This window comes from Leopardus geoffroyi, chromosome C2 (genome assembly GCF_018350155.1).
Source record: "Leopardus geoffroyi isolate Oge1 chromosome C2, O.geoffroyi_Oge1_pat1.0, whole genome shotgun sequence".
Lineage (NCBI taxonomy): Eukaryota > Metazoa > Chordata > Mammalia > Carnivora > Felidae > Leopardus > Leopardus geoffroyi.
The window spans coordinates 91,340,829-91,361,896 of record NC_059333.1 but is presented as its reverse complement, the minus strand read 5'-3'; the positions used below and the strand labels follow the sequence as shown (position 1 = coordinate 91,361,896).

Sequence of the window (21,068 nt, the reverse complement as noted above, 5' to 3'; positions counted from 1 at the left end):
GATAATTTGACTATCCCACTGAAGCAGGGTCAACAACAACCAAAAAATGTGGAGCATCACTTGCCTTTCTTGTGTCCATGGCAGACATCTCTCATAGAGCTATTTTCCACTTTTCACTGACCCTGAACTTGGCCTCGCAATACTTCCCCAGGCAGCCACTAGTTGCCAGTTAATTGGGGTTAACACTTAAGATGAAAACTGTTAATCATTCCGCTGGTTAACTGACTTCCTAAGAGCAGGCACTTTGTCCTACTTATCTCCATATGCCAATGCCAGCATATTATGTGCAAAAAGTGACACTCAGTATATAGTTGTGAATGGATAAGTACCCCAGGAATCACAAAAAGTTTCACTATCAGGTAATTCTTCAGAAAATATGCAAGTGACCAAAATTACGAGCAAAAATAAATTTAACGTCACTTGTAATTTTTAAAAAATGGACAGTAAATTTTTGGCTAGATTGGCAAATATTTCTTAAAAAGTAATATTCAATGCTGGTGATGGAGGAAATAAGTACTCAGATATATGACTGGTAAGAATGTAGCTAGTTATATATAGCTTTTCTGGAGGGAAAATATTTTATCAAAAATCATAAAAAATAGTAATACTTTCACCTAGAAATTCTTTCTGTAGAAATATATTTCATGAAAATATACATTTGTGCAATGATTTAGCTATAAGGAAGTTTATTGAAGTGTGATACAAAAAGTTAAAATTCATGTAAATAACAGTCAAGGATTGGTTAAATAACATTTGGCAGCATTTCTACATCTTATTATTGTATTATTTATAGCATTCACATATATACAGTGTACAGCTAATAATGTTATATGAAAGTGTACTTATCAGCATGGACCGATATTTAGTATATGGTATTATGAGAAAAAAAAAGAAAGGTTGCAAAATTTATGGTAAGTGGTCTTATTTTGTAAGTATATGTGTATATGTGCCTAAGCCCTAATAAAAGAGTTTAGAAATATTAACATTTACTACTTTTTGACAGATAGGATAATAGGATTGTTACTATTTGCCTGTATCTTTTTTTTTGTCTAGTGATCATGAATTACTGAATTTTTTTTAAGTAATTTTTAATACTTAAAAATTGTTTTCTGGAGTTGTTCATATTTCTTTCTTAATATGTTCTCCTATAGTAAGCAGAACATTCAAAATCATTCCATTGATCATTTTTTTAGAAATAGCAATTTCAGCATCTAAACATTAGAAACCCTCCCTAAGGACTTCAGTGTGAGCTTTTCAGAGTCAGTCTTAAATCCAGCCTTCTTATCGATATGTTCTTTGCTCTTTTTTCCTTTTCTCATTTCTCCCCCCTCCCTAAATTCTTCTCCCTTTTCATTAAAGCACTGATAGGAAAAACATGACTCAACATGTGAGTCAAACATTCTTTGCTTAGGGTATCAGGGTTATTTTTTTCTGATTGATAATAAAGTATGTTTAATATAATATGTATTAATTAAAATAATACATACTTGTCCATTACTCAACAATGGGAAATTACAGAATATTTTTAAAGGAGTTGACAAAATGCCATGAATGTGATGTACTTACATCAAGTATTTTTATTTTTCTACTATAACTTCTTTTATGTAAAAACCATACTGTAGGTACAATTATGTTTTATTTTTCCAATAGAAGCACATCCTAAGTATTTTCTTAGAGTTCTCTTTTTCAAGAGTGGCTGCCGTGCCAAACCAGCATCTTTCTCATTCATTCTTTCATTTAGCGACACTCTTGAATGTCTACTATGTGCCCCCTAAGTGCAAGTGAACATTGGAAGAGAAGATAAGCACGATTCTGTCCTCATGGTGGGGTCCAGCCAGATCCACAAGCTACTGTATTGCTTTGTCCACTGTAAAAATGAACAAGAGAAGCAGTAATTGAGAAGTGAAGCACAAGTGTTAATTAGAGTCACACAGTGAATTGCAACTGCCTACACTTAATGTGATTCCTAGCCATCATCTCCATCATTTCTTTCCCCAGTGTCCCCTAAGTACCTTTCCCCTCTCAGGAGAAACAAATGGATTAGCAAATTATGATTATTGTTTTCCACATCAGGTAAATCACCCTAAAGTATACAAGCTCTTTACCCAAAAAAATTAATTTACCAAGTTAAAACAAAAAGAACATGAAATGTCAAGTTCATCCTCCCCATCATACTTAAGAAGAGAGAAGAATCTGCATTAGATATGTTTTAAATGAAGTAGTCAGGAATTGTTTTCTTTTTTTTTTTAAGTTTATTTATTTATTTTGAGAGAGAGAGAGAGAGAGAGAGAGAGAGAGAGAGAGAGATTAGGGATGGGGCAGAAAGAGAGGGAGAGAGAGATCCGAAGCAGGCTCCATACTGTCAACCCAGAGCCTGACATGGGGCTTCATCTCATGGACCGCAAGATCATGACCTGAGCCGAAATCAAGAGTCAGATGCTTAACCAACTAAGCCACTTAGCTACCCATTCGGGAACTACTTTCAAAATCCTTAGTGACAGAGACAGAGCAGGAACTCACCATTCAGAGGGAGGCCCCTTAGTTCCTTGTATTCCTCAGTTGCTATATCTGGGAGATCTGGTTGGCCCACCCAGGGCAGAGATCAGAGTGACTGGTATAGTGGGGGCCCTCAGAAAGGTTCAGGACAGTAGATATTTGCATCTGATATTTTTAATAGGTTTTTTTTCTCCTCTTTTAGCTTTCTTTATTGGAAAAGGCTGGATTTGGTGGTGTTCTTCTATATATTGATCCTTGTGATTTACCAAAGACTGCAAATCTTAGCTATGATACCTTCATGGTGTCACTGAACCCAGGAGGAGACCCTTCTACGCCTGGTTATCCAAGTGTGGGTAAGTGTGTTGTTAATCTTTATTATCCTCTTAACTATTACAGGTTGTAATTTATGAGTACATACCACCTAAATTAATCAAGGAATGGCAAAGTTGGAAAATTCTTACCACCCATATTTAAAAAATGATTTTTTTTATCTGCTCAAATTATAGGCTGCCCTTTGTTGGAATAAAACTCTTTTGGAAGTCTGTAATAGATGTTTGGGTAAATTGCAGTATTGTGAACAAAGAGAAAACATATTTTATATTATTATTGATTGACTTAAAGATAAATTAATACTCTGTGGGACAGGCACTCCAAATAGTGGAAAACATAAAAATACCTAGAAGGATGAAATAGCTGCTGCTTTCGGATGTCTGTAATTACTTTCAGTACCGAGTCTAGGGTTACACATGGTCTTGAGTGAGTAGTGGAAATAATGTTGGAGAAGAATGGAGTTAATATGAACGACTTGTCTGGCTCCCTAAAGGAAGGGATCAGTCACTGGTGGCATAGAGATGGCCATCTTTGCATCAAATATCCTTCCCTTTCTCGATAAGTTGTGTTCATGTTATTGGGGAGGTCATGTGGTAGAGAGAAGACACCTGTGATTTTGGCAGGTGCTTCCTGCATCATTGAATTTCTGTCCAGTGTATCATTAACAAGTAGTCCATTAATACAGACTTGGCCAAAGAAGAAGTTCTGTGAACCTTCTTCCAGGGTAATAGTAACCCATTAGCCATGACACTACTGCCAGTAATTAAAGTAACAAAAACTTCATGTAATAATTCATGTATTTTGCCAAAATCCCTCCCTGTTTTCCAGAAAACATCACAAAGAACATTCTAATTATCTTATTCAAGTCCAGTTGTCCTCTCTCTATCTATATTAACTTCTCTGCTTAATCAATAACTCTCCAAGAAAGAAGTCTATTGAGTCAAATATGAGTTATAATTTATAAATTGTGTTAGGTCTACTGGTGTCTGCTTTGTCCTCCACGTACACTTTAAATAATCTATTTAAGAATTTTTCTTGAGACCTTATTGATCTGTGTTTTTACAGTCTATTGTCTCATTGTTAGAATTTTGAAATTAAAATTAGGAAATGTCCATCTACAATTTCTAGGCATCACCAAAAATCCATTCCACCTCTCCCATTTGCAAATGCTCTGACTTCCCTGGGCTGTTACAGCTCAGCATCAGGCGTGTACATGTGGAGGCTAACTCTTGGTGATGAATCAGTAGGCTGCCATGCTATCGCAAAGCTACTTTATGAATACTCCTTTTAAATTGGTAAATTGCTCAATCACCCCCATTTGCTCTTAAGATTGTTTTTGGCTCCAGTCATTTCATAAATTAGAATCCGGTATTATCTAGCAAAATGTTGGCCAGATTCTCAAGCAATCTCAGAATGCTTTTTTCCCCCTTTTTCTTTTCTCTTATTTTCTTTTAAATAATTTCACTCACAAACAATTTTAAATAGAGTATTTAGAAAATCTGTGTAACTTAATGCCAGCTTTCTCTCGTATTAACATCTTACATAATATTATGCAGGTACCAAAGCCATAAAATTAGCATTGATACAGTGCTGTTAACTAATTATAGACTTTTTTTTTTTCTGACCCAGTATCCTGTCTGGAATTCCATGCTACATTTCAGTTACCTTGTCTCCTTACTCCTCTCCAATCTGAAATAATCCCTCAGTGTCTCTTTTATTACCCTGACCCTTTGAAGAATACTGGCAGTTTATTTTGTAGAATCTCTCAACTGAGTTTGTCCAATATTTTCTAATGATTAAATTGTGGTTATAGGTTTTTGGCAGGAATACTGCAGAAGAGATGGTGTGCCCTCCTCAGTGTATTATGTGAGGAGGTACATATTGCGGATATGCGTCATTTCCCATGCTATTAACTTTTATCCCTTGGTTATGAAAACTATGTGTTTCAAACTGGTGTTTGCCAGTTTTCTCTCCTGTATTGGTACTATTTTTCCCCGTTGTAATTCATGGATATCTTCTGGGAAGATACTATAAGGATACCTAAATATCCTCTTTTTTATTGTACTTTTCCTCATAAATAACAGCATTCATCAATGACTCTTGTTTGTTACAATTATTTCTGTGGTATTTGCTAAATCATGATTTTCTACTTCCATCATTCCTTTAGAATCCTTCTTACAGAAGCATTTTTATAATGTGAGTAATCACACTTGCTGCCTACATTCTTAAACAAAGATGAAATAACTAGCCATTTGGGGCAAAATTATAAGTCAAAATTCTTAGGCCCAATAACAAAATACAAATGCAATAAATAATATCACTGTATTCCTAATGTACTCACATGAAGAATTCCTTTACAAATATCATGCCAGTGTATATGTGTGGCCGGGGGAGGGTCTCTTTTTTTTCTTTTACATATTAATCTCTATAAAACATAAAGAAAATGAAAAGATTCAACCCTTTTCTCTCTTTTCTCTGGTTGCTGAGAATCTCTTATGAACTGTAGTGACCTATTCTACTGGCTTCTGATTCATTTATCCCTTCCTCCTGCAATTGTCTTAAGATCTCTGTATCTTGGGGTTTGGGTCACATTTTTAAAAAATGTAATGCAACCCTCCTCAATTTTGTGGGGAGGAAGAGAGGGAAGAGGAGAAGGCAGGTTGTGAATTGTAAATAAAAACTACAAATAAATATTTGTTCAAAGTGAATAAAAGTATCTGACTTAATACCCTACAGTATAGTTAGGTAAATGATTATTAGAGGAAGTAATATAAAAGCACTTCTTTTTCCAGTTTTAGGAATTTTATTTTATTAACTAATCTAAGGATAATTAAGTTCTAAAGAAGGGTATGGAATAATAAAAATCCAAGTGTGTGGTTTTGTTTTTTAATATATGTATATATAATAAACAGAATAGCATAATGAACTTTCCGTATGCCTCACCTGGCTTCCTTAACTATCTACATTTCTAGTTTTATGTTTTGTGTTGTCTGTACATCTCTCACATCCCACAGCACCACTTGCTATTTTTACACAGAAAATTTACACAGATTGAAATGTACACATCTTAACTGACAAAAGGATATACCCATGTAATCTCTCTGCCTATTTAGCTATAGTACGTTTTCATCACGTCTGAGAGTTCAGAGTCCTTCCCATCACCAGCCCTTGCTAAGCACCAGTCTCACATATATCATGGTACATTTTAGAACTTGGTACAAATAGAAACACACAGTAAGTATATCGTGTGCAGGTTCTTTTGCTCACAATAATGTCTTTGATGTTTATTCATTGTTGCATGTATCAGTAAGTCATTTTCTTTTATTATTGGGAAGCATACCACAATTTTTGTATTGATTCAAGTAGGTGTTTTTTATTATTTTTTAATGTTTATTTATTTTTTGAGACAAATACAGAGCATGAGTGGGAGAGGGGCAGAGAAAGAGGGACACACAGAACATGAAGCAGGCTCCAGGTTCTGAGCTGTCAGCAAAGAGCCCGAGAGAGGTGGGGTTTGAAATCATGAGCCGTTAAATCGTGAACTGAGCTGAAGTTGGATGCTTAACCAACTGAGCCACGCAGGTGCCCCAAGTAGGTGTTTTGTAAACAAGAATGCCAAGGCACTCTTCCGTGATACATGATCCAAATGGATTTACATAAGATACAGGAACTTCTGTAAGATAGGTTTGCTCAGTAAGCCTCACTGCATATCCAAAAAGTTCTTGATTATTATGGAATCAGAACAAAGAGTAAAAAAGATTTTAAATAACCTTTCCTCCCATAACACTGAAAAAAAAGTCTCATTCTTTTAACAGAAATAAGCCCTTACCTTCATTTGGCATATTAACCACAATGAACCTTATTTTCTTCACATTAAAAGGAACCATACTAATATAATAAATACATAGATACATAGATAGAGATACAGATCTTACAAGATGGTTGGTAAGGAAATGCAGTATCTAAAACTTTGCCCCAGACTTAAATAGGAATTCTGAAAGAGGGGCCTGACTTTCTGTGTTCTAACCAACTCTTCAGGTGATGCAAATGAATTTTGAGACCCAATGAGTTAAAGAACTCTATGCTTCATCTGCCAAATCACATTTGGACCACTAGGACTACTGACCTAAACTTTGTGACCTCATATTACTGTTCTTTCAATATCTTATATTGCTGCCTTTCATTTCCCTGCCTCCATGCCAATCAGGACTGGGGAATATATGTGCTCTGGATCCTGGACCCAGTTTTTCTACTCCATTAGCTCTCAGTAAATATTGGTTGAGTGAGTAACTTGTTCCCTTAACATGACTACTTGTCTTTGATGATTCTGACCCTGGACTGTACCCTGATTCTAATTAACCTAATTAAAACTAAAAAAAAAAGTGTCTATAAGCATTGTACCTCTGACAGGTTTGTTTACAAAATACGTGTTTTTTTTTCTCCTTAAATGCTTCTGTCAATTCTTTCACACCTATTGTACCACTCAAAACAGCAGAAATTCTGCTTAAGATATTAGGATATTTAAAGTCTAATGTATTCTCTTAATTCCTTTGATAAATTATCAAATGTTTCAAAGATTAAGTGTCCAGAATAGCAGACTTCATCATACTGCTTCCACCAACTTACTACAAGTATTTCAACTATAATAAACTATAGTTGAAGCATACCTCATTCCCTAGAACCATCTAATTTTAGAAATCTAAGAGACTCTAGGGCTCATATGGTTTTGAGTGACAAAAACTTATCATCATGTTAGCTGGGGTTCATGGAAATGTGGAATAAGAACTAACATTTACAGTAACTGCTCATAATTATAACACCAGTGACCAGTTATAAACAAAGATATGCTTAACTTTAATGTATTAATTGGTAAAGCTCGAAACAAAGAGTGAATCAGAAAGCTAAGGGTGAGAATAAATATAGGGAGGTGAGAAATGGGTATCTTTAAGGATATATCATTTGGCCTATGTTGAGACGTGGAAAAGAAAATCCTTCCCCAATTTCTAAGCTTCAGATTGTCTGACAACCAGACCAAAAATACTATTAGTAGTTAAAAATTCTTTTCTTTCCATATTCTTTTTTAAAAAAAAAAAGATTTATCTTCTGAAACTTCTGCTGGATATAGAATTTATTTTTAGTACCATCTCCAAAAAACTGCCTGTCTAATCTATGGACAACTAGTTAATTGAAATCCAGATTTTCTTTTATCTTGACTTAGACTTAATTCTCCTTATACCCTACTTTCTGAAATCCATCTTGATTTAAAGTTTTGTGTATATGTCCCTCCATTTGTTACAATCCTGTTTTTTCCCCTTTTTTTCTTTGTTTCAAATTCTGGAGAGGAAGGGTTTTTTCAGTGGTTTTACTCTAGTGAAGTGTATCAAACGACACAGTTTATTTAATATTCCCAGTGTTACAATTCAGTGGATCTGTGTGTTGTTTACCTGCTGTCTGTTCAACATCACCTCTGCCAACCCAAACCATTCAAAGAATAAAGAATATCACTGTAATTTGTGACAAGTCTTCTCCAGGTGTTCTTGGTCCAGTTACCTGGACAAATGTCAGAAGACTGACTTCAGTTGGCACTAAATCAACTGAGACAGTGTTGAACTATTCCCTCACTAGAATAGCAGGAAATATAAATATGTGCCTAGTTGTCAAAACAAAGTGTTAGATATTCACAGCATGAAATGCCTTGTCATTTTGTTGGGAAAAAATAAAGTGTCTGTGTTTTTATTATTTTGCTCTAACTGGTGGTTCTTGTATGTGTCCTGAAGGCTTCAGATTTACATGAAATATTGTCCAACTTGATTCTAAGAACTATTTAAAGAGTGGCTCATTGTTAAGCTGATTTTTTTCTTGGTGAGTTTAATTTGCACCATATTGAAAAGATAGATTGTTTAAATTCAAACTGTTCCTTGCAAAAATTTAAATTTTGTTTGAAAAATCATTTTAGTTACATAGGTTTTCTTGATCTCAAACAGAGAAATTTATAACTGCTAGAATGTCTGAGATTATAGCCCCTTAGAGAATATTTTGAATGATTATGTTCATAGATAATATGTGTGTGCCACGTAGTTTATTAGTCACTCAGGATGTTCTTTACTGATTATTGTGCTTGGAACTCTCTATTTTGAATTAAACACATACTCAGTGGAGATAATCCATTTGTTTAAGAATCAAAGTTCCCATAAAAATCTATGGGGATTCCAAGATGATAAAATCCACTGCTTGAAAAAATGATTTATCAGTGAATTTCCATCACAATTAGTATAAGAAACTAATGGAAACAACAGAAAAAATTAGTTTTACATTTTTATAGGACTAGTTTGTATGCTTTATCTTATTAGATCTTTCAGCAGGACAGCTTTTATTGTCCCCACTTTCTAGATAAGTAAATTGATACTTAGAGAAACTGACCTTAATCTAAGTAACTAGATTAACATAACCAGACTTTAAATCCCAAGTGCAGAACTTCTAACCAAATGGGGATTCTACTAACATTATCTAGCATCAACCATAAAATTTAGGTAAATGAGATTTATGAAAATCAGAGTTGCATTTGGTGTGATATCTGACAAATGATTCAAATTTAATGTTAAAAACAGCGCTTGGCTTCATGTGTTTGTTTTTTCCCCTGCTTTTAACACTTGCTTAAGTGTAATGTTGCAAGTGAAACATAAAATACAATGCTAAATTTATAAAGCTTGCCTACGGGTTTAGACATCAACATGTTCAAATTGTTCAATATGACATCAGAACAAATTTAGATTGAATCATATGCAATTGCCACTATTCTTCCAGACTAGAGTTTCTATTCTTATCTACAAAAATAACAATTATATATTATAAAATAAATAAATTGAATAATTAATTAACCAAAGTATGTGAAGAAAAGCAACAACAAAAAGACCTTGTTTTATTTTCAATCACAAAATTATATAGATTATTTTAGTGGAATGTATTCAAACCTGTCATTTCCCCAACTTTATTAACCTTTTCCTTTAATAGCTTTAAACTGTGTAAAATACAACCATCTGATTATCTTTCTCAAAGATTGAAATTCATAATATCATAAGTACAACCCCTTTTTCAAAGTAGTAGGCAATAGCTGAGCAGAAAATATCTGCCGAAATTGCATAAAAGAGCAAGAATACATCTGAGAAATAATAAATTATGCTGTACAGTACAATTAATTTTACTTTTCCCAGCTACTTTTTATACTTTTTTATCTGCTATGGTCAGGAACTATAAACTATAGTAGCAGGAGGTTTTAGTGTTGCCAAACTTAAGCTATCTTAGAGAAAATATCATTAATAGAACTAATGTGAATCATAAAAATATCAGTGTAGTCTGTTTTGACTTTCACTATCAAATGATAAAGGCTATATAAATATAATAGCAATCTTATTATTTCTAAACTATTCATTATGAAGAGTGAATTTTCAACATGTGGCAAATTATACTCCGGAAGTATCAGACAATTCTCATAGCCTTATATAGTAAGTCTCAGTGGTTTAAGAAGTTGATTTCCAGTGTGCTTGGGTGGCTGAGTACGTTGAGCATCTGACTCTTGGTTTCACCTCAGGTCATGATCTCATGGTTTCTTGGGTTTAAGCCCCACATCCAGTTTGCTCAAAATAAATAAATAAACTTAAAAAAAAAGGAAGTTGATTTCCAAATCAAAAATTATAGTGAACTCAAAAGTATTCTTTGTTGATGTCTTTCAGAAAACAGGGCATGATATGTGTTAATTTTTTTTTCTTTTCTAGTTACTGGCCGAAAATAATCCATATTATGCCAAAGCAATCTGGAAACTAAAGTTAGTAATATAGTGAGTGACTACAGAAAAGCTTTCTATACCCATGTTAAATGTGACATTCTATTGCTTAATTCTCTAAGTAGGTCAAGGTAATTGAGATTTTCATTAACTCCTTTTTATTCTTTTCCATTTTTCAGCTTTACTGAGGTATACTTGACAATTTCAGTATATTTAAGGAAAACAATGTGATGAGTCAATACATATATAACTTGTGAAGGATTCCTACTGAGTTAATTAACACATTCCTCACCTATTATATTTACCTTCTTTTTATTCTTTTATTTTTTGGTAAGAACATAAAATGTTTTACTTTCATGGCAAATTTCAACTATGTAATACAATATCATTACCTATAATCACCATGTTAAAAATATTAGATCTTCAGACATTATTTATTCTTCTTATAATGTCGGTTTTGTACCCTATTGCCAGGCTGTCACAATTTCTCCCACTTAACAGACCCTGGCAACCATCATTCTACTTTGTTTCTATAAGTTCAACTTTTCTTTATTTCTCCTTCTTTTTTCCTCTCTCTATCTTGTATGTATTTTTTTTCAGATTCCACATATAAATGATACCATGCAGTATTTGTCTTTCTTTGGCTAATTTCACTTAGCATAACATCCTTCAGGTTCATCTAAGTTGTTTCAAATGTCAGGTGTTGTTTATTTTTTAAGGCTGAATAATAACCCTTGTGTCTGTATACCACAATTTCTTTGTTATTCATCTGTAGACTGACACATAGTTGGTTTTCATACTTTAGTGATTGTGACTAGTGCTACAATGAACATAGGAATATAGTTATCTTTTTGAGATAGTGATTCCATTGTCTTTCAATATATACACAGAATTAGGATTACTTGGTCATGTGGTAATACTATTTGTCTTTGTTGAGGAACTTCCATACTGTTTTCCATAGTTGCTGTATCAGATTATAGTCCCACCAACAGTATACAAGGGTTTCCTTCACTCTCCATCCTTACCAGCATTTGTATCTTTTGACTTTTTGATAATAGACATCCTAACAGGTGTAATTTTGATATGCAGATTTCCCTGGATGATTGGTGATGTTGTACAACTTTTCATGCACCTACTGGACATTTGTATACTGTCTTTGGAAAAAAAAATGTCTATTCAGGTCCTTTGCCCACTTTTCAATTGGGGATTCTTTCTTTTCTTCTTCTTCTTTCTCCTTCTTTCTTCTTCTTCTTCTTCTCCTCCTCCCCCTCCTTGCCCTCCTTCCCCCCTCCTCTTCCTCCCCCTCCTCCCCCTCCTCCTCCTCCTCCTCCCCCTTCTTTTTCTTTTTCCCCTTCTTCTTTTTCTTCTTCTTCTTCTTCTTCTTCTTCTTCTTCTTCTTCTTCTTCTTCTTCCCTCTAATGAATTGTATGGCCTCCTTGTATATTTTGAATTTTTGGATAGTAACTCCTACCTGATAAGTTATTTGCAAATCTATTTTCCCATTCCATTGGATGCCTTCTCATTTTGTTGATTGTTTCATTTGCTGTGCAAAGCTTTTTAGTTTGATATAGTCTCACTTGTTTATTTTTTCTTTTGCAAAATAAATAAATGCCTTTGCTTTTGGTATCAAATCCCCAAATATCCCTGCTGGTACCAATGTAAAGTGCTTACCACCTATGTTTTCTTATAGGAGTTGTACGATGTCATGCCTTATGTTCAAATCTTTAATCCACTTTGATTTTTGTGAGTGATGTAAGATAGGGGTCCAGTTTTATTCTTTTCCATATGACTATCCAATTTAACCAACATTATTTATTAACAGACTATCCATTCCCCATTGTATATTCTTGGCTCCTTGTCCATTATTAGTTATCCATGTGTGGATGTGTTTATTTATAGGCTTTCTGTTTTTTTCTCTTGATCTGTGTATCTGTTTTTTGCCAATACCATACTGTTTTGATTATTATAGCACTGTAACATACTTTTGAATTGGAACACATGGTTCCTTCACCTTTGGTCTTCTTTTCAAGATTGTTTTGGCCATTTGGGATCTTTTGTGGTTCCATAAAAAGTTTAGGATTGTTTGTTCTATTTCTGTGAAAAATGCCATTAAATTTTTTTATAAGGATTACATTGAATCTGTAGACCTCTTTTGGTATTATGGAAAATTTTTTAAACTTAAAAAAAAATTTAGCATTTATTCATTTGTGAAAGAGAGACAGAAACAGAGCGTAAGCTGGAGAGGGGCAGAGAGAACAGGAGACACAGAACTTGAAACAGGCTCCAGGCTCTGAGCTGTCAACATAGCTGTGAGATCATGACCTGAGCAGAAATCAGACACTTTATGGACTGAGTCACCCAGGCGTCCCTGTATTATGGAAATTTTAACAATATTAATTCTTCTAATCCAAGAACATGGGCTATCCTCACATTTATTTGTGTGTCTTTTTTTCCAATTTCTTTCAAATCAGTGTCTTACAGTTTTCAGTGTACAGATATTTCACCCTGTTATATAAATTTATTCCTAAATATTTCATTCTTTTGATGCTATTGTAAATGGGATTATTTTCTTCATTTCCAGTAGTTCATTATTAGTGTGCAGAAACATAACTTATTTTTGTATATTCATTTTGTATTCTGATACATCACTAAATTTGTTTATTCTAACAGATTTTTGGTGGTGTCTTTAGGGTTTTGTCATTTATCATCACTTCTTGCTTTCTGATTTGTATGCATTTTATTTTTCTCTCTATCCTAATTGCTCTGGCCAGGACTTGTAGTACAATGTTGAATAACAGTGGTGATCTTGTTCCTGATTTTAGAGGAAAAGCTTTCAGTTTCAGCTTTTCACTATTAAGAATTGATTAGCTGTGGGCTTGTTGCAAATGGTCTTTATTAGTTTATAGTACTTGCCCTCTATACCCATTTTGTTGGGAGTTTTCATCATGAAAGGATGTTGAATTTTATCAGATGTCGTCCCTGTATCTATTGAGATCATACTATTTTTATTCTTCATTCTGTTACTATGGTGTATTACACTGGTATACATATGGTGAACATCCTTATATCCCAAGAATAAATCCCACTTTATCATGGTGTATAATCCATTTAATGTACCTTTGAATTCTGTTTGCTACTATTTTGTTGAGGATTTTTGCACCTATGTTCATTAGGGATATTGACCCGTGATTTTCTTCTTTTGTGGTGTCCCTATCTGGCCTTGGTATCAGGTTAATGCTGATTTTATAAAATGAGTTTGAAAGTGTTCCTTCTTTTTTTTTTTTTTTTTTTTTTTGGAAGATTTTAAGAAGGATTGGTATTAACTCTTCTTTAAATTTTTGGTACAATTCACCAGCAAAGCCATATGGCCTTGGGCTTTTCTTTGTTGGGAGATTTTAGATTTAAAATCCTTACTAGTAATTTGTCAGTTCACATTTTCTATTTCTTCATGATTTATTTTGGTAGGTTATATTTTCTAGGAATCCATCCATCTGTTCTACGTTATCCACTTTTTTCCTATAAAATTGTGCATAGTAGTCTCTTAGTCCCTATAGCAATACTTTTTTAATCTCATAAGTTAGTAGTAGCCAATAATATACTATCGAATTTCTTTAACGATCATTTGTTTCCTAAATGTTTTCAATCCTCCCCTTATAATTATTTTACTTAATGTGCCTATAAAATGCTAAATTGTTTATTTGTATATTAGATCTTTATATATATATATATATATTTACTTATGTATAAATATACAAATGTTTATGTATAATTGTATATAAATGTTTATTAATATATAAATATATATAAGTGTTTATATATGGTACATATAAAAGAATGCTTATACATGGCACTTGATTTTTGTGTATTTTTCTTCTTTTGCAAAACCAGACATAGTAAAATGTTTAATTTCTTTATAGTTCACTTCAAATTCATTATAAAGTAAATCTAAACTTCAAGTGGAAATACAGGTAAATAAAACAAGATTTGAAACTGTTTGTCAATATTCACATGTAAATAGCAAAGTGCAATGATTATGAGGCATAAGATTACATAATTTGCAATAGGGAAACTATGGAGGTGATAGAAGAATATGAGTGAAATCTTGCTGATTTTCCTAAAAATAGGGATAGAAACCTATATAAATTTATTTCCTTAGTTTATTTTTGTTATTTTTACATTTTGATATAAGATTAAAAGTACTTGGTAGAATAGTATAAAGAACTTCTGTTCTCTGCGTGTATATGTGTGTGTGTGTGTATACCGTTCTTATCTTTAAAGGAAGGGTATGTAGTAAAAATATCGTGATCAAAAATTAGTTCTTCATATTCACCCCCTCTTCAGTGTGGTGGTTATTTATTTAAAATGTCTTTAGATTTATTGGTTTCTATTTGTAGTTCACATTAATTGTTTATTCCCTCAGTCTTTAATGACTTCTTTTAGTATCAAATATAACATGGTTCCAAGGTGCCTGGGTGGCTTAGTCAATTAAGCATGGACTCTTGATTTTGGCTCAGGTCATGATCTCATGGTTCATGGGTTGGAGCCCTGCATCCTGTTCTGTGCTCATAGTATGGAGCCTGCTTTGGATCCTCTGTCTCCCTCTCTCTGTCCCTCCCCCACTTGCTTTTCCATGCTCTCTCTCAAAAATAAATAAATGTTAAAATATATATATGTGTGTGTGTGTATATACACATATATGTGTGTGTATACACATATATGTGTGTGTGTATACCCTGAGTACACATATATATGTATAAAAAATGGTTCCAAAAGTCAAAATTATACAAAAATGGGTACTCAGGGAAGTTCCCCCCCACTTCAATTCTTCCATTTCACTTCACTCACTCCTTATTGATCTTTCCTGTGTTTCTTTTTGTAAAAAATAAGCAGATAAAGGGGCGCCTGGGTGGCTCAGTCCGTTAAGCGGCGGACTTCGGCTCAGGTCACGATCTCGCGGTCTGTGAGTTCCAGCCCCGCGTCGGGCTCTGTGCTGACAGCTCAGAGCCTGGAGCCTGTTTTAGATTCTGTGTCTCCCTCTCTCTGACCCTCCCCCGTTCATGCTCTGTCTCTCTCTGTCTCAAAAATAAATAAACGTTAAAAAAATTTTAAAAAAAGCAGATTAATGCATGTTCTCTTATTTCCCCTTTGAGTTTACATAAAATGTCGCATTTCATTATTCTTTTTTTTAATGCTTATTTTTGACAGAGAGAGAGAGACAGAGCATGAGCAGGGGATGGGCAGAGAGAGAGGGAGACACAGAATCCAAAGCAGGTTCTAGGCTCCGAGCCGTCAGCACAGAGCCTGACGCGGGGCTAGAACTCACAGACTGCGAGATCATGACCTGAGCTGAAGTTGACGCTCAACCGACTGAGCCACCCAGGCGCCCAGCATTTCATTATTCTTAATTGTGCTTTTGTGTTCTTTTTTTCATGGAGCAATTCTAAAAATCTCTCCCTAAGTGTTCTTAGAGATTGCCGATAGTGGGGTTCTCCAGAAGCAGGTACTGAGAGACAGTGTGGTTGCCAGGATTTTTGTTTGAGATAAGTACCTGTGGGAAAAAGAAAACACCAGAAGGACTGGGCAGGGATAGAAGTGGTGCTGCAGGACAGTATAACCACCCGTGAGTGTATGGTCTATCAGAATTCTCCAATAGTGGACTGAGTGGCCAGGCCTTCGCAACTCTTCTGCAATCAGTCTTTGGATGTGTGCCTCCCCGAGAAGGGCATGCCGTTGGTTGAAATGATTCTCTGGGACTAAAACAAACTTTGCACAGTGTAACAGCTGGTGGCACTATGCTGATAGTACTCAGAGAAGCAGGATTAAAAGTCTCCTCTTAGGGCACCTGGGTGTCTCAGATGGTTAAGCATCTGACTCTTGATTTCAGATCAAGTCATTATCTCACGGTCCTGATCCAGCTCTGTGTCATGTGTGGAGCCTGCTTAAGATTCTTTCCCTCTACCCCTCTCCTGCTTGTGTGCTCTCTCTCTTGTGTGCTCTTGCTTGTGTGCTCTCTCTCACTCTCTCTCAAAAAAATAAAATGCCTCCCATTGACAAAATGGAACATCCAGATAGGGCATCACAATGTCAGCTATAGAAATTTGGCTTTAACTCCATTCTTGGTCATGATTTTCAAGGGCTAAAACTGTGCTGTCTAATCTGGTAGCCTCTAGACATATGTGGCACTTTAATTTTAAATTAAATCAATTAAAATTAAATAAAATTAAAAATTCAGTCATACTAGTGACATTTCAAGTGCTCAGTATCCACAGGGGACTATTATTATAGAGCATTTCCATCATTAAGGAAAATTCTACTGGATGAATGCTACAGCATAAATGCCTTAAAGCTGTGTGATTTTATACCAAATTTGGTGATTATCTACTGTTTTAGATTATCCATGAGATTCTGTATATAATCGTGGAGAATCAAAGATTGTTTGTCTTTTTTACCACTTGAATTATTTAAAATCTATTTACTAAGCAGACTCTAAGAACCACATGTTGGGTATGCTTCATGAATTATTTTATGGTTTAGTGTTGAACCAAAACATAGTTGAGTGCTCCGAAAGTAAACATTTTCCATTTCCCGTATTCTCTGAAGAGTTTTTGAATTTTAAGTATGTAAAAATAAATCTTGTAATGCTACTTTAAAGTGTTATTGCATTTGCTTCAAACTGCTGGCATTGTAAATTTTAGTCCCATACAATTTCATTTGAGAGATGCATCCTGGATGAGAAAATGTGTTCTACTTTTGTTTTGCTTATCACCAGCCACTCAGTTCTAAATTTTTCAGTGAGAATTGGAAAAATTAAATCTTGGGAATATTATGTTTTTTTGAGAGATAACCATTTCAGTGTTAGACATTTGAGGAGTATAAATGTGGACTACTTTTGTAATCAGTTGAAAGCCAGACTTTGGTACTTTGTTTGCATTTGAAATTAACTCTGTTTGGTGGAAACAGTTCAGGTAATTAACTTCCTTTCCTTGACTCCTGAATAACACAAAATGACACTACCTATAGAGCCACAAAAATTGTGACTTACATGCATATACACTATATGATTATTGAATACCCTCATTCCTTTCTATTGGGCAAGCCTAAAGGCTTTCTTGAAAGGCTTTCTTTTCTACTTTTCCTTCTCTAATTCCTCAGACTTTTGACTTCATAACATTTACAAACATATACACAGTAAATCTATTAAGGAAATAGAGGATTAAACTAAGTGACATAGATTTCTTTACTGTAGAACTTTAAAACCTATTATTATCGTGATGTGTTTTTCAAAACTCCAAAAGCATTGTAGCCTGGAAGATTTGCCAAACCATTTGACCATGGAGTTCATTTTCAGAGGAGCATCTGGAAAGACTATTATTTAGTCAAACATACTGTGGGATTGCTGGCCTGCAGCACCTGCCCCTTCCCCTTTCTGCCACAAATCCTTCCCTAGTTTTATGCTCCTACCCAGAGATGTATGATTTGTATCTCAGCTTGTGCACATTTTGTAGCTTAAGGTATAAGGTAAAGAGTAATACAGAAAGTAGAAAGAGTAGGGCGGATTAGGTCACATGGTGATGGCAAGGTTAACACCTGCGGGTGCACCTGCTTATGAGTCAGCAGGAAACAAAACACTCAACAACAAAAAATAATCTGGTTGATTGTTTAACAATTAAAGTTGTAATTAGATTTATAATTGAATTTTTGGTGTAGTCTTGAGTCTAGAAAATCAGTGTATCCCAGCTAATCTTTTACTCAGCGTGATCTGTTCCGGTTCATTGCTGACCATATTCAAAAATCTGTTTTTTAAAACACAAATCTGAACAAAACTCTTAAACAGGCATCTTTAACTAGTCCCTCAGGTGATTTTTCTTATTTCAGTAATAGAATAGAAAATGCAATGTTATACTGAGAAAAATAGATAAAGTGACAATTTTTAAGATAAAACAGATATACATATATTTAAGCAATAGGCCGAAAAAGATAATGTGCTTTAGGCAATTATTTCTAGAATACATCTCACTGAAATTTTCACCTGCTCCACAAACTTATTACTATCATATCTATCTGAAAATCTCAGTCGTTTCAATGTTCCAAAAAAGATTTGGAATCCATGATGAATATTAAACCGAGTAATCACAGGTTGGTTTGCTATTCAGTAACCTCGATCAGGGTGATGCCTTGTGGCATCACCTGGGATGGCTTTTGGTGCACTAGGGAAAGTTGACAAAACCAAGGAACTTTCTTTAGTCTGAGGATAACTATGTAATACTCAGACAAATCAGGTCACTTGAGAATGAAAGGGGTTACTATGAATAGCTACTTAACATTATGGGTATTTATTGTGTGATACCACTATTTCCTAATAGTTTTGATGATGAAATCCGGGTGATTTTCAGTCAAAAGGTGTTATGAGCTAAATCTCCCTCTCCCCAACAAATTCATATGTTGAAATACTAACTTCCTATAACTCAGGCTGTATTTGGAGACAGGGTTGTTAAAGAGGTAATTAAGTTAAAACGAGAGCATTGGGATGGGGCACAATCCAATACGACTAATGTCTTTCTAAGAAGAGGAAATTAGGACATAGACACAGAGGAAAGACCACGGAAAGACACAGGGAGAAGATGGCCATCTACAAGCCAAGAGGTGAGGCCTCAGAAGAAGCTAATCCCACAAATACCTGGATCTCAGACTTCTAGCCTCCAGAATTGTGAGAAAATAAATTTCTATTGTGCAAGTCACCCAGTCTATGGTACTTTTTTATAGAAACCCAAGCAAAGTAATACAAGTGGAAATTATAAAAACCTCTTTTTTGCTTCATTGTCATAAAAAAAGTACAAAGGAAAAAGATATAATTTTAGCATGCCTCTATTTTCACAGTCTTCAAGAAGAAAAAAAAAAGTGCCAAGTGTAACAACTATTCTGGTCATTCGCTAGTCTCTGTTCCTGGTTAGGTCTAAGTACCTTTTTCTGGCTTATGACTTGACAGTGGTATCACATGGACAATCCAGTATAATCAGGAAGGTCCTAGTACTCTAGCTCTGGCATCAGCTCTAACGAAAGAAGGATGCAGAATGTATTGCCTAATAGATTAATCCTAGTCCTTCACAGGAGAAACTGGAATTCTTAGCTTCTGCAGTAGTAAAACATATAAATGATTTTTTTTATTTATTGAATGTTTTTAAGTAGGCTCCATGCCTCTGTGGAGCCCAACGTGGGGCCTGAACTCACAACCCTGAGATCAAGACCTGAACTGAGATCTAGAGTAAGATTGTCAACCGACTGAGTTACCCAGGTTTCCCTAAATGAGTTTTTAGATACACAAAGCTATGTGAGGAGTGTGATTCTGTGGTGCAAAAGAGTTCTTATAAGATAGGTGGAATAGTTTGTGTTCAGTTGACCCTAAGAAAAGACATGATTTTAAAAAGTCCCTGTGATGGGAAAGATTTGATCCATTTTTAAGGGTAGAGATGGTTAATATTCAATCTTAAATTATTGCTTTTCTGTGGTATGTCATCACAAGCCTTTTTTAAAAGCCTACAAAAGTTGGGGTGCCTGGGTGGCTCAGTCGGTCAAGCATCTGACTTCAGCTAGGTCATGATCTCACAGTTAGTGAGTTTGAACCCTGTGTCAGGCTCTGTGCTGCCAACTCAGAGCCTGGAGCCTGTTTTGGATTATGTGTCTCCCTCTCTTTCTGCCCTTCACCCTGCTAATGCTGTCTCTCTCAAAAATAAATAAAACATTAAAAACAAAACTTTAAAAGCCTACAAAAGTAAGCAACTTTACATTTAGTTGCTGTGTGAAGGCACAGAGAAGGGGCAATAGTTGTAGGTGGGAAGTAGCTGAGAATTCTGGGCAATCTCAGGAATGGAGTCCTGTAGCAGGGTCCGGTTCCTATGAGGAAATTATGAAAAGTATTACAGGGTCTCAGTTTTACAGTAACAAGGTTTTTTGGCAGGTTATCTATTTAGGGGAGGCAGAGGAACAATTAAACACACACACACACACACACACACACACACACACAACAGACACTGAATTCCTAGGCCAATATGAAGAGTTACAGGTCCCAGGAAAATCCCAGTCACTGAAATGTGGACAGGGATGCAAGACTCCTTTAGGTTCCCCTTAAATAAGTTCAGATTGGTCCTACACCTGCTCTGGGGCTGAGCCCTGGGGCACTGTCAGGTCAACTGAGGTGAAGAGGAAGGCATACTCAAGGAAGTGAGTGAGTCATTACCTCAACTGTGCTAGACGACGGCTGCACAGAGGGGAGGGAAGGCAGCACAGTAACTGCACTGATGTTGTACAGAGTGGAAGCGTGGTAATTAGAAGTAAGACAGGAGGAGTTTGAAAGAGTCACCAAATACAGCCTGAAGTACAGCCTCTGGCAGTATAGCAGAACCGGGAGTAGGGTGCAACTGAGCTGGCACATTGGACTGGCATGAAGTTCAAAGCCATTTTT

The 21,068-nt window shown here is 35.1% G+C and overlaps 1 protein-coding gene across 7 annotated transcripts in view; it reads left to right on the top strand.

Annotated features, from left to right (window-relative positions):
• NAALADL2 (N-acetylated alpha-linked acidic dipeptidase like 2) overlaps positions 1–21,068 on the top strand; it is a 1,353,416-nt gene that overhangs the window by 861,458 nt on the left and 470,890 nt on the right. For all 7 annotated transcript variants that reach the window (XM_045502933.1, XM_045502931.1, XM_045502932.1 and 4 more), the window contains one exon: positions 2,699–2,849. In XM_045502933.1, the coding sequence (XP_045358889.1) occupies positions 2,699–2,849 (151 nt within the window). The remainder of the gene's footprint in view (positions 1–2,698; positions 2,850–21,068) is intronic.